Here is a 14,392-nt window from a genome sequence, read left to right on the forward strand (position 1 = left end):
AATTGGACTAAATGACCTTTGAAGGTCTCTTGACAGGCTGGAGGAGTCGTCCCATGAAAACCATGTGAAGTTCAACAAGGCCAAGTGCAAGAACCTGCACCTGGGTCAGGGCAATCCTCAATAGCAACACAGACTGGGTTATGAACAGATTGAAAGCAGCCCTGCAGAGAAGGACTTGGGGATACTGGTGGATGAAAAATTGGATATGAGGCAGCAATGTGTGCTTGCAACCCAGAAAGCCAGTCATATTCTGGGCTCTACCAACAGAAGCATGGCCAGCAGGTCGAGGGAGGTGATTCGGCCCCTCTACGCTGCTTTCATGAGAAACCACCTACAGTACTATGTCCAGTTCCGGGGTCCCCAGTAAAAGAAAGATGTGGACCTGTTAAGTGTGGGTCCAGAAGAGGGCTGTAAAAATGACCAGAGGGCTGGAACACCTCTCCTATGAGGAAAGGCTGAGAGAGTTGGGGTTGTTCAGCCTGGAGAAAAGAAGGCTCCAGGGAGACCTTATTCTGGCCTTTCAATATGTAAAGGGAGCTTATAAACCCTGTTTACCAGGGCCTTTAGTGACAGGACAAGGGACAATGGTTTTAAACATTAAAAGGGTAGATTGAAATTGGATATAAGGAAGAAATCTTTATGATGAGGGTGGTGAGACACTGGAACAGGTTGCTCAGAGAAGTTGTGGATGCTCCATCACTAGAAGTGTTCAAGGTCTGGCTGGACGGGGCTTTGAGCAACCTGATGTAGTGAAAGATGTCCCTGCGGGGGGGGTTGGACTGGATGATCATTGAACGTCCCTTCCAACTCAAACCATTCGATGAGTCTATGATACCTACCATATCTAACCATGGTTTCCTGCTCCTAAGTATTTGCTGGCATTGACCTTCTTTGCTGCTTTTCATGTAAAGCGCCAAATCTTGTGAGATATTGACTCTTCATCATGTGTACCCATGATATGATTATATAAAAATGCATTAGTTTTCTCCCAACAAAGGAAATCTATAGCACATATTTTGCAAATTTTGGGGGTTTTTGTTTCTAGATTCTGTCAAATTTCTGAGTCCTTTATGTCATAAAGATAATTTATTAAGAAAATCTCATACAGAAAAATGTTTTGTGACAGTAAATATTACCCCATTTGGAAGTAAAAAAAAAAAAAAAAAAACAACAAAGAAAACCAAGGTTAACAGGAATTCTATTATGACCCTTGAAAGACATGCTCGAAGACTGCAGTCGTACAGCATACTCCACGCTGGTTGCATATATTTATAAAAGCCATCAATGAGTCATATGTAAACATTTTGATTATAAAGATTTTCTTCATTTTCCCACAGACTTGCTGCTTTCAAACAGCTGCATCCCATTCCTGGGCTCAACAGAGGGGCTTGATTTTCGAACCCTGCTGCTAGATGAGGAGAGGGGCCGGCTGCTAATCGGGGCTAAAGACCACATCTTCCTGCTCAACTTGGTTGATTTAAACAAAAATGTAAAAAAGGTCAGTTTATTTTCCAGAGTTCACCTCATAAGTTCAATTTTGTTCCTTTTTATCTTCCTTTATTTTTTCTCTTCACTGGGTAACTGGCAGATTCATTGTGCAATGCTGTGTACTAGGATTCGATAACCTCACCTCCCATAATTATAAAGGTTATCTGTAATCAATTGAATTTCTCACACTATATGATTTCCTGTGAGACTGATTGTCCTGCAGGAGATCAGCTACCTCGAGTAGCCCTGCAGTGCATGAAAGTAGCATCAAAATATCAGCTAATAGGCAAAAATGCAACTCAGAATATTTTCTTCTCGGTTTCTCTGGTCATGGTCACCCTCCTCAAATAAAAGCATTTGAAAGAAGATAACTGAAGACAGCTCTCTCCTTGCTTCCTGGCATCACTGGAATTACTTTACTGTGATATTAAACAGAACTGATGTGATTTGGATGGTTTAAATTATAGTAAAAATGTTAGTGGCAATTTTAACATTAACATTTGTATTAATATCTAGAATTACTAGTGATAGCAGAAGCTTCCACTGGGATCTGCTGTACTCCCTTGCTCATGCCCTGTGACAATGTGTTAACTCCAGATAATAAGATGGCAATTTAGGCTTCAGTATTTCCAGCAGACATGACAAACTGGAGCTTTTGTAAGCACAATTGACTACATGTAAAAACCAGATGCCTGCACAGGGGTGCACATGAAAACTGCTTTCCTGCCTGTTCCAGATATGCTACTTACCAAAGAAAATTTAAATTCTCAGCTGTGTTAGATATTTTCTTTAAGCACCAGCAGGAGGTTTTAAATTACTATGTTCTGCTGTCAGCTCTGAAGAGGTAACTGACCCTGAATTAATACAACAGCAACGCAGTGGCTTAACAAGTGTATCAGGAGACTATTTTGCCCCACATGTTTGAGCTCAACACTTGCTGTCATTGTATACAAGAGATACAGTACCAGGCTGAGTATCTTATTTCTTATTTTGACTCCTGCAATGCTCCATATGCCAGTTTCTTTAAAACTCAGATTCTGAGCATTTCCCTGGGATGCTTTACCAAACACTTAACTTGCATCTGCCGTCTCAGTAGTTTACTCAAAAACTAGCACCTCCTCAGGATATTGCATTAATAACAGCATTATTCACATTGGAGATTTCCAGACTACAGATTGATTTCTGGCATAGGCTTTCTGGAGAAAACAAATTTTGTCTGTGTGAAAAACAGATTTCTGTTTCTGTGGGATGCTGGTTGCCTCCTGAGAGATGCTGAGTGCTGTCGCCTCCCATTATGTTCATCAGGGCTTGACTAGTTCAGAGCTTTCTGGAGGCGGTAGCACCCCGCGTGATCCTCCCCTCCGTCCAAGCTGGTAACATTTTCCCTTTAGCCAAACCACCACTTATCGTTATGGATGTTGTGCTTTCCAAGAAGAGCAGAACACAGACTGAGCCAGGAGAATTAGTGTGCAATGACAGTGCCATTTAATGGAGATATTGTAGAGCAAAGACTCACTTTATATTGGAATGAAAATTTGCATTTGATAAGCTGAATAGAGAATGTATGGCTACGTATCTGTGGTAACCTGAAAGAAGGGAATAAAATTCATAGCCACTTGAATATCTGGACTAAAGAAATGATTGTCTGAAGTTTCAAATGCTTCTAATTCTTAGTTTAACCATTCAGGTCATCTTTAACTTTTCAGACAAAACACTGAGGAAAAGTATATTTAAATAGCTAAAACAGACTGAAAAGCTCTGCAAAGCGTCCTGGTGTGCTGATTTCCAAGATCTCCGTGGGCATTCAGCAACATTATAAACTTGTCCTTTTAGGTAAATGCCCAGGTTACATGAGATGGTATCACACGAGCGTTTATCTTTGTTTCCTCTGTGCTGGGCTGGTAGAAACGTGTCTGGGGAGGGAAGAGCTGAGATGAACGAAGCTGCATGAGAGGTTGTATAAATCCCAGTCACTGACGAGGTTTCGATGCTAAAGGATACTCTCCAGTAGCAGCGAAGTGTCAGAAAGGAGCGTTTGCCGGCGCTGTGTTTAGGCTGACCGTGGTTTGGGTTGGCGCCAGGCCAGGCAGCTCGCTTCCAGGCTTTCCCGGTGTGAGGAAACCACACATGTCGGGACTACAAGGGTCTGAAGTGTGTCCTTTGTACTCCTCTGGAGTAAGAGTTGTCTGGAAAAAAAATATATATCTGCTTATAAGCAGCCACTAAAATGAGAAGTAATTGATTAGAGTATTGAGTTTCTGCATATAAATTATGTGCTTATTAATGACTTTGAGGGAGGAGGATTAAAGACAGCAAGTTGAGGGGGGTAAGAGGTGTGAAAGCTTTGAAACTAGAATGCAAGACTGTATAGTTTGGGCTTTTCTTTCTTTAACACAAAACTGAACAAGAACTGTAGAATGCTCTATGCTGGGTAGACTCAGATCACTTTAAAAAAGCTCTCAATTTCAGATAATTGTTATATTAGGAAGTGCTGACACACCAAAGAGCCAAATCAGGATTCTCAACAATTTACTCTCAGAAAACCCTCATCTGCTGATACAATTACTTGGCAAGATTATAATGTAGAGTCTGAGGATCTATATTCAGATATTTCTGGAATAATATTCAAGGAAACATCAATGAATTGTATCCTTTTATCTTATTTAACATATACATATATATCATTTAATAACTTCCTTTTTACAACCTAATTATTTGTCTAAATAAGTTAATTTAACTTACATATATTAAGTTATGGCTTTATTTCCTGGTATATTTTTCCTGATGAAATACATCAATAGTTCTTCTAGAGTTCCAATTTCTTAAATCATTGTAGTTTTTATTCAATTTATTGTGTAATTGCTTGAAAACTTCCTTAGCTGGCAGCTTGAAAAAAATCCATCCAGTTTCCAGTGCTTCCAAACGTTATTATAAAATAACAATAAGGACCATAGGATAATAGAAAAGTTCTCCAGAATGAAAGACAAATGCAGGAGGCTAATATGATTGCACTCTACAAATGTTTAAAGCATAGCAAAGGATAATCATCCCTCTGTAGCAGGGTTATAATTCTATGAACTTGTCCTGAATAGAAGCCTCTAGCTCCTATTGCAGGAATAGCATTATCAAGTGCCTTATTCTTTTCTTGAAAGACCTTTAGATGCCTGACTAGTGTTGCAAGCTATTTATAAACTGAGGGATTTGGAGTTCCTTCCTATGAGGAAAATCAAGGTGTTTGGCAAAAAAAAAAAAGCAGAAAAGAGCAGCAATCTACATTTATCAAGGCACTGCAAATGTGGACAATAAATCTGAAGACAACTATGCCTCAACTAGTAAAAGTGCAGGGTAAAACACAAAAACATCTTTAATAGCATGAGAGGCTGGAAAGCTGGAGAAGTTCTACAGGAATCCTAAGCTCTGGGATCCTGCTGGAAAGATTTACTTTGGTACATAGAATTTTCTTGCGAGTATACCTAAAGCCTTTGTTATTCAACTCCTTATGCTAAATAAATGCTAATTAAAAATGTTGTCATCTGGGTAAACAATTATAAAATAGCTGCAAAGAGATGATGCATCTTTCTGTAAGTCCTGTGTTCTCGACCAGTGCAAGCGGGGTTATATGTCAGCACTATTATCACTGCGTAATCCACAGTGCGACCCGCCCATCTCTGCAGGAATAGGAATGCTATCAAGGGCTGACAAGCTTTTGAAAAGCTGCCAACCCGCAGGAGCTGTCAATGCTAGAAGACACAGCCACATGTGGGCCAAATAGATAAACATGTCAGATCCCCAACAGCAGCTTTGGAACAAGTTGTTTTCATCCGCCCCAGTGTGTATTGCACATGGTCACAAATTATTGTTGCTCGGAGCATCCTTAGTTTACAGTTGCTACTGTTTTTCTGGCATTACCAGGTGCAGCTGTCTTGTGACTTGTCCTTTAATGCCCTCTTGCATTGATTTTTATCTGTATTTCACAGTAAAAAATACATATGCATATATATATAGATCAGCTGGGTAAATGCTTACGACATAGCTGTAAAGAAATTCTGCACCTTTTTATAATGCCAGTGCTTACCAACAGTTCAAGTGGGGTTATATGTCAGCGCTGTTATCACTGGGTGATATTTGCAGCGTGACCCACCCATCTCTGCAGAAAGGGGAACATATATGCAAATACATACCTATATTTATGTAAAACAGAACTCTCAAGATATAGGAGCAAAACTTTACCTCATTGCACTGGGAAACCTCCTGTTAGTCTATACAAGTGTTGGCTCCATTTGGAATGAACCTGGTGGGATAGCCAGCATCAAAGGGAGGCTTTGGTTCTTGCCATCAAGCCAGAGCCTCAGGAATACACACAGAGTCCGAGAGGTTTATTGCAGCCTTGAAACACAGTAGCACCAAGATTGGGCCTTCCTAACTAAGTACTTGCTGCTTGTTCTGTTGGTCAAAGGAATTCAGCTTTCTGCCGGCTAGCAAAAGCTGTAGAATGTCTGAGGGTGAAGCTTTCTTGACCTGTCAGAAGAAAAAAGGCTTGCCAGGAGACATCAGTGAATAACAGAGTCACATGGAAACCACTGGAGATATCTAAATTTCTGGAAGTGGGGGTATGAGGACTGGCAAAGTCTAGAATAATGCCAGTGGAACTGGAGGAGGATGATCATGAGTCCATCTGGGATCACGTTGGTTTGTTCTCAGCCTTGGTGAATAGAAACAGTCCTAAGAAAAGAAGTGAGGTGAGGCTGAGATTTCACAGGGTTTGGGTTTGACCCTCTGCACTTGGGGAATTGGTTCCCAGGCATAAATGCATGCTGGTGGCCCTGCTTCTGAAACAAAGGGAACTCTTCTGGGTGTTGCGGTTGAGAGGACACCAATTTCCACCTGTTTTAGGGTATTTATCTTCCTCCCAAAATTAATAGAAACAGAAACCATCTTATCTATTCTTAACAATAAAACAAGACTGGTTTTATGGGATATTCATATAGTTTAGCGTCCTGCCCACAAAGAGAGTCAGCAGTAGGCACTGAAGGAAGAATGTAAGAAGAAGCTATACAGTGCTTGAGGTTAGGGACTTCCAGAGACAGAGGTGGTAACTTTGTGCTTGCTAGCCCTTAGAGGACTCTCACAGCTGAGCTTTGTAACTCTTGTTTTGAATGGCTGAAAACATTTTGGAGTCCATAAAATCGTTTGATAGACTTAAATTTAGGCACCTATATAGACAAGGTGGAACCTTTTAAACTGTTTCCAGACACAAAACAACACATGGGCAAGGTGTGAAGAAAGCAGTATGTAACCAAGATGACGGCAATCCTAGGTGAAAGAGCGCGTGTCTGTTATTTCCTTTTGCGTTGTTGCCATAAATTAAGTTTCCATAAACATCTGCTGTCATTTTTATGTTTACCCATATGTTTAGGTATAAAGAACCACCAGTAGCCTGCTCTCTGAAAACATTTGCTCATATTGGGCTTTGACTTTTTAAAAAGTAGGATTTGTCTTCAGTCTGCAGTGACGAACATGTCAGGAGCAATGTCATTTACCCTAAAAATCCTGGTGTACAGTTTCCTTTTAGGAGAAACAGACGGTAGTCAGAAGTCTGCTGTGGTTGCACTGTGGAAAATGAGGTGTAAAAGCACTGAAACCTTTCAAGATTTAATCCAGTATAAATGAAATCAGCATCTGGTCCATTTTCTTTAATCTTTCACATATGCTTATAATGTATGCATGAAAATGCATTTTTCAGAAAACCCTTAAGTACTGAAAGCATTGGCTACTTCTTACGTCATGTTCAAGAGTGGATCACAGTTTAAGAGAACTGTGGCCTGCGGAGATCTCGCTTTGTCTCAGACAGATGCAATATAAAAAGCCCATTTGGTTCTAATAAGAGGTTTCGCTCTAACTGCCACCTGCCAAATTTAAGCTACCAAAAGTCTGTGAATGTGTCATCCAAACACACAACTGTTATTTCCCTCTGACTTCCAGTGCATTTTATTCAGTTTGACAGCACTGTGAAAATAAAGAATGCCATACGCTGGCACCGGCACTTCCTGCGGTGTTGTAAATCACTCTGAATAGATTCTCAAATTCTCTCTTCCCCTCCTGCCCACCATATCAAATTATATCTTTCAGGGATCCAATTTTCTGCTACTATGAAATAGTTGGAGTTGGAAATTCCTGTCAAATGTCTCCCTGGATATATATTTCGAGCATGGGAATTAGCGTGTCGGATGTAAGAATACCTGTTGGAAAAAGGATGGTCTGTGGCAGATATAAAAATAAAAGAGATTTAAGAATCCATTCCTACCTTTTAGGGATCTCTAGGTGTTTCTGAGATAAAACGGTTGAAAAGAAAGCTAGGTGAAAAAACCGAACTCTGAGGATGGTCTGGTTAGGTTTCAAATACAGGGAAAAATTCAGATAAGGAACTTAGCTGTATTAACTTTGTTTGCTGATGACTGTAAAATATTGAATTCCAGAGTACAGTAAGTACAGTGGGAGCCAGTTACAAGAACTGCTTAGGGTAACCTTCCTCTTAGGATTTGTCTATGAGAACAATCTGTCCAGTTCCCCAAGTTGTGGACTTCCCATACCGGACACATGAAAGCAACAGATGTGAGGTATTTAGAGAGCAACTGGTATACATGCATGCTATGCTAAAATCAGCTCATTTGCCCATTAATTAAAATACTCTTTGTTTTCAACAAAATAATACTAAAAAAAGCATTAAATTCTTTCCAGTGTTTGATGAGAAATTGCATAAATTTCTAGTACTTGCAGTAATCTTCAGTGCGGTGACCCAGGGTCACTATACAGAAGTGACAAATGTCCTAGTTCTCAGGAAGTAATCCATGAACACCCACCCTTATGGTATTGGGCTGTGATATTTATGATATTGTCTTATGAAGCAGTGTGACAGTCTTATTGGATCACTGTCATATCTTTTCTCAGTGCTCCTTGATCTTGCTGTTTTTCTTTGCTTTTCATTTTTCAGCTATGAATTATTAAGCTCTTCAGAAAAAAAAAAAAAGCAAAAAAAAAAAAAAAAAAGCAAATCACACTACTGTAGTTTTACTGGTGGAAATATCAAGACCTGGCTGTCAATATAGTAGGGCAATAGCAAACCTGGGGTCAGACTGTCTCCTGGTTTACTTTGGTGTTTTTGGTTCATGTTGCCATCTTTACCCGCTTTGTGGTCACATTGCGTTAAGTCGCCTGCGTCATGAATCCTTTTTCTTTTTTCTTCACTCAGGAGAGTGCTTTCTCATGTAGGAGAGTTTCTCAGGGGGAGTATATTGCATATGCCAGCGTGACAATAGGTTTATAGTTCAATCTGGCTTTGTTCTTTGGAAGCTGCAGTTGGGACTGTCATATGGGGAATTCAGTCATATCGATGAGCTTAAGGTTCTGAGTTATGATCTACATGATTCACAAAGCCTTATGAGACATTTTGATACCCAGGAGGCTGTAATTTTATTGTATGCCTTCTCTCAAGCATCAATATGAATAACATCTAGTACATAGAATAAGACAACGGAAGAAAACCGACTTTCTCTTGCTGCATAATGTAGGTGTTTAAAATCAATGTATTTTCCTCTAAGTGCTTCTGCCACCTCTTATTCCTTCAAAACAGGAAGAAAGCAATGCTTTTCTTCACAGGTCTCAAATTCAGTGAGTGGGTGTTATGAGACATGCTGATCAGCCGACGTCCTTCACTCCAGACACGGACACATCCTGCTGGTGCTACGTGTACCACTAATAAAACACTTTGGGGTTTCTCGTACCAGAGACTGTACTGATAGAGAAGTGCTGAAGCACGTGTGCAGCGTCAAGCACGTGAGAGGCTCCAGTGAAACCCCCAGGGCTGCTGAAAGCCGTCGGCCTCGATGGGACTCTCAAGTGCTTGCTGCTGGCATGAGCGTGACTATCTTGGGGACTGTGAAGCTGGAAGGAGTCACACTGGTCAATTGGTCTCACTCCCTGCTATCACCAGCAACTACTTCATGTAGCAGTTATTCGTTTCATAACCTGGTCCAAATCTGCTGTGCGATCCTTCATGCATCTTCTTTAGCAAGGTCATTGCTACAGACCAGAACCTCCTTAGCCTGATGTTTCAGATTTATTTATTTTTAATCTACAACCTATATTTATTTATGATCAGTTTATTCCCATTTCCTCTGACTTTATAATTCAGGTCTTCGTAGCCCTTTGATTCATCCTGCATAGCATCACCAGTCTTCACTTGTACTAGTGATGCTTCCGAACTTTGTATTCTCTGCACATGTTGCAGAGTGCTGGGGTTTTGCCAAGGCTACTGAACGGTATACAAAATAGGATAAGCTCTGACACTATTTCTTGGGGAACTCTGTGAGTGACTTTCTACCACAAGCTCTTTACTTATCACACCATTTTTTCTTTTAATAACGCCTATTTTTGCCAGCTGAGCTGATCAGTTTCCATGTGGCAGCTTATGAAATACTTAATTGGAGCCCTGACAAAGAGGGGCTCTACCACATTGATGTGGCATGCAATTCAGCTATGTTATTAAAGAAAAGTACAATATGAGGGTGGAATAACCGCTCTTTACCAAGTTATATTGTCTTTTGTACCATACTCCATTTTCACTGGAAACTTCAGTTATTCCTTCCCTAACTAAAATTCTGTTTTGAAGCCTTACAGACAGTTGAAATAAGACCAATATGCCCATAATTTGCTTAGACATCTTGTGTTCCTCCTCTTTTGTATTGTGACAGTATATAGTGTTTTCCACTGTTTTGTTAAAGACCTGCTTCATCCCAGATTTAGTAACTTCATTAGAAATAATTCTTGGAAAAGCTGTAATTTCATACAATAGTTTCTTTGGAGTCAGTGTTCGCTGTTTTATTTCTGAGGCATCGCTTCCTCTAAGGATTTGTAGTCTAAGTGGTAGCCTAGGAACAAAATTGGATAAAGACAGATACAGAAAGATGAGGAAAGTACTCGCTCGGAACAGTGTTGCTAATTCATGACAGATGGCAATTGAAATGAAACTCTTAGAAGTGAGTCCAGCTATTATTTATATATACATATAATGATTTTTTTTTAGTTCACTTTTCCCTTTTCATTCCTTTCTTACAGTAAAAATATGTGTTTGGAGGAAGGAAAAATGTTACCTTTAGAAATTACTCTGATCCTGATCTGAAAAGGACCTTTGTGGTTTTTAATGTTTTGTTTTAATCAGAAATCAATTTTCAGCTACCCTTTAAACTGATACCTTATCTGTCCTACACTTACGTACTACTTAATTTTGTACTCCTGGGAGGTTTTCTTTCACTCTGCTAGCAGAGAACATATTAACTTACATATATTAGGAGATTTTAATTTCTTTCCTGTTGCTAAATTTTAAAAAAATATTTATAGAATGATTTAAGAGTAAAGGTAAGGATTTTTTGGGGGAGAAAATAATCAGGATATCATGGCAGTAGCTGACCTTTGGAATTTTGATACAGATTTTTTGCAAAGAAAATAAACTGAAGATTAAGAGAAGAAAATAATCCTGTTTAAGTATATGGTTCATATATTTCAACTAGTTACATTCTTCCCTTAAATGCAGTAACCCCACCTAGCTATTCTAAGATTTCTCCAGTATTTCAGATACAGATGTAACTGTGAAATCTATTACATATATAATTTATGCTGTTTATAACATGAAATTTTACATGTCAGTGTTGTCACCATTATTATATATTGTCTGGTTGTTTGGTTTGTTTTTTTTTCTTTCTTTGAGGTTTTACTTTTAGAGGAATTTAGGAAAAAGACTTTGTTAAATAAAATGTTACCATTGTGAATTCAGCATGTGGACTGAAAAAAATTATGAAACAAAATGACTGATTTGAAAGCGTCAAACCATCTATAAGCTCAAAGATTTTAAATATAAAAGAAACTACTGGAGCATCTAGTCTTACTTTGTGTATATTGTGAAACTAAGTAACTTGTCTTAATAAAATAAAATAGTAAGACTTAATTTCATCCCCTATGGACAGGTCAACACAGATGCATGTAAATAAGCTTATTCATGTGAAAATTCAGTGAGACTATTTTACATATGCTAAGTTACTTATGTGTCAGTGTTTGAGGGAACCAGGCCTGTGGTACTGTTATATGGCATGGGAGCATGTGATCTAATAAAAAATTAAGTTTTAGCTTTCTTGTTCAGCACATTGGCTCATCATTTATTATGCAGTTTTTCTGACCTATTGCAATTTAGAACTGACAGTTTCTGGGAACCTCTCATTTCTCATATGAAAAGCAAATAAATATCACTTTAACTCCCCCATATATAATTGCAAATTGATTTTAAAGTTGGATCACTTAGCTTCGCTTTTCATTGTCTAATGTGGCCTTGTATAATGCTAAATACCGAGGCTGTTGAGTAGCCAGAAAGTAAAACAATTGATTTTTTTAAATGATAATTGACTGTGGTCAATTACCATAGAAAAGGGGGTGTGCGTCTCTCTCAGTCTTGTACGACAACCACTATTTCCCATGAAAGAATCTGTAGAAGAATTAAGAGTAGAACTGAGCCCATTAATACGTGTGATGCCTTCAGGCACGTGTCTTCAAATGTCACTGGATCTCCCAAAGCAGGGGTCGGGTTCTTCTGTGTGGTTGGCAGGGAGAGCTGGGCATTTTCAAAAGACTACAGAGGTACATCTTGTCTACCTAACTGGATGCCTACACTTTGACCAAAAATCTCCCCAAACCCTCAAAGACCAATAGCCTTCTCTGTTACTGATATAGGGATCTTGGGCACAATAGGGCATAAAGTTTCTGTACAAAACATCTGAAGACCAGATCTCAGCTTAAGTGTCCTTAGCCAAATGTATTTGGAGATCCATGATTTTATTATATTCCTCCAGCTCTTCCTTTTCATCAGCTTTTTTCACCAGCACCTCTTAAGCCTCAGGCTTTTCTCCTTAACCAGCAGCACTGGGGCCAGTGGGAGGGCTACAAGCGAGACCCATCCCACTCTGCCCAGGCAGAGACCAGATGAGTTCACTGGTGCTACCCTCAGCTCTTCCCGATGGCCCTGCAATGTTCCCAGTACTCTCCTCTGTGCTTTCTGGCTTTGTGCGCTGTGTAATCCAGACACACTGGCACGACCGATTTCAGATGACGTTTTCGTACCTGGATGCTACCACGACATCGTTCTGAGAAAATGCTCTGGGAAAGTAGATTTTGCTCTCGTGCTGAGATGTTATTATACTGCTTTATCTCTGACTTTAAGTAAATATTGCCAGAAAGGGTTAAGGTTTAAGTAACTCAAAATACATTATCTTTACTAAGAGCTCCTAATCAGAAGGGTAACTGTAAATTCACTTGAGGGGAAATTAATTTCCTTGTGGAAAGGGAATACATCCATTTTCACTGGGAAGAGAAAATGAAGAAGTAAAATAGAAAGACTGTTTTCAGAGAGGAACACTGTAGATTTTGGACAGTGATAAAGCTACACAGGGCACCCCTTCACTTTCCTTACCAGTGTGGGACTGAGGCTGTGTATGTGGCAAGCTACTTCCTACAAGGTGCCAACAGCTGGGTGAGAGAAAGGGAATATTACAGCAGTTAACTCTTCTTGCAAGTGTTTGAGATGTGCTTCCTTTCTTGATGATGCTTTTTTTTTGCTATAATAATTCTTTATTTCTATATATTTCACTATTAAAGATTTTATAAAGTGTGATTTGAGACTCAACATTAGTGTGATTTGTTGTTGTTGTTATTATTAGTCATGAGAAATGGCTATAGCTTTGTTCTGCAAAATAAGAAGGAAAAAAGATCCATGCTTAGCATGGTGATTCTGGAAGGTTTTATATTTATTTGCTATTTTGATTTTAATAGAATCAATAGTATACTCAATAGTATCCAGTTTTGGCTGTTCAACTGTAATCAATGAGCCAGAATCTGAGCTGTTGTTCATTGAGATTTCTTCACTAACATAAATGGGGTTACAGTAACCAGTAGTAATTTGTCATCTGGCTCCACCTACACCAAAACCTAGTTTATAGAATTGTGCAGCACAGATGAAAGAAGAAAAACAGTAATATATCCTACCAATTATCTAAGGTACATGATTCCCCTCTAAATTTCTATGTCATTTTCTCAGTAAATTCAGTTATGGTTGATGGGTGGCATTTTTAAACTGTGTGCTATTGATTTTTGTGTCAGACAAAAAGAACGAATGTACTTTTTGTTCTACATATTTCCCTTAAGCCACCTTTAGTTTTTTGAACAAAACTTCATTTGAAAATTGGCAGTAACAGCTAAGTATTTTTTATAAAGACTTGGCCAAGTTCACTGGACCAGATTCGTCACAAACGTAATTTAACTTGTTTTGCAGTCAGTTTAATTTCAAAATGATTTGACTCATCATATCTTTGACAAAAACACACAATCCATAACGGTGACAAGGTGTACTAGCCAGATCAGCTAAGGACTTTTTGAAAGTACATACGGCAAATGAAAAAATGAACAAAGAACAGATGTCTTGATTTAAAGCCTCTTCACTTTTTGTAATGGAACATTGTGTAAGAAGTCCTGTTCATTTCGATTTACATGGAAATTCCTTCAACATGCATAAATCAGTTTTAACTGTTCATTCAAATAAATAGTTAAACTACAGTCACAGGACAATTCATATTATTAACAATCCTTGTCTTATTTTAACTATGTTACAGATTTACTGGCCTGCAGCAAAAGAAAAGGTAGAATTATGCAAATTAGCTGGGAAAGATGCCCATGTAAGTATGTATAAATTTTTTTATTATTGCTGAGAATATTGTGTATCTGTGTATTTGTTTCTAAACACACAGAATGGGTAAGTTGTTATTACACATTTTTCCAGAACTAATGAACTGGTTTTTCTTCATTTAAA

At 38.8% G+C, this 14,392-nt stretch overlaps 1 protein-coding gene across 3 annotated transcripts in view; it reads left to right on the forward strand.

The window, feature by feature from the left end:
• The window catches only part of SEMA3D (semaphorin 3D), a 143,636-nt gene that overhangs the window by 63,290 nt on the left and 65,954 nt on the right, over positions 1 to 14,392 (forward strand). For all 3 annotated transcript variants that reach the window (XM_064443768.1, XM_064443758.1, XM_064443750.1), the window contains exons 3-4: positions 1,338 to 1,498; positions 14,196 to 14,258. In XM_064443768.1, the coding sequence (XP_064299838.1) occupies positions 1,338 to 1,498; positions 14,196 to 14,258 (224 nt within the window). The remainder of the gene's footprint in view (positions 1 to 1,337; positions 1,499 to 14,195; positions 14,259 to 14,392) is intronic.

The sequence above is a fragment of the Phalacrocorax carbo genome, chromosome 1, assembly GCF_963921805.1.
Source record: "Phalacrocorax carbo chromosome 1, bPhaCar2.1, whole genome shotgun sequence".
Taxonomy (NCBI): domain Eukaryota; kingdom Metazoa; phylum Chordata; class Aves; order Suliformes; family Phalacrocoracidae; genus Phalacrocorax; species Phalacrocorax carbo.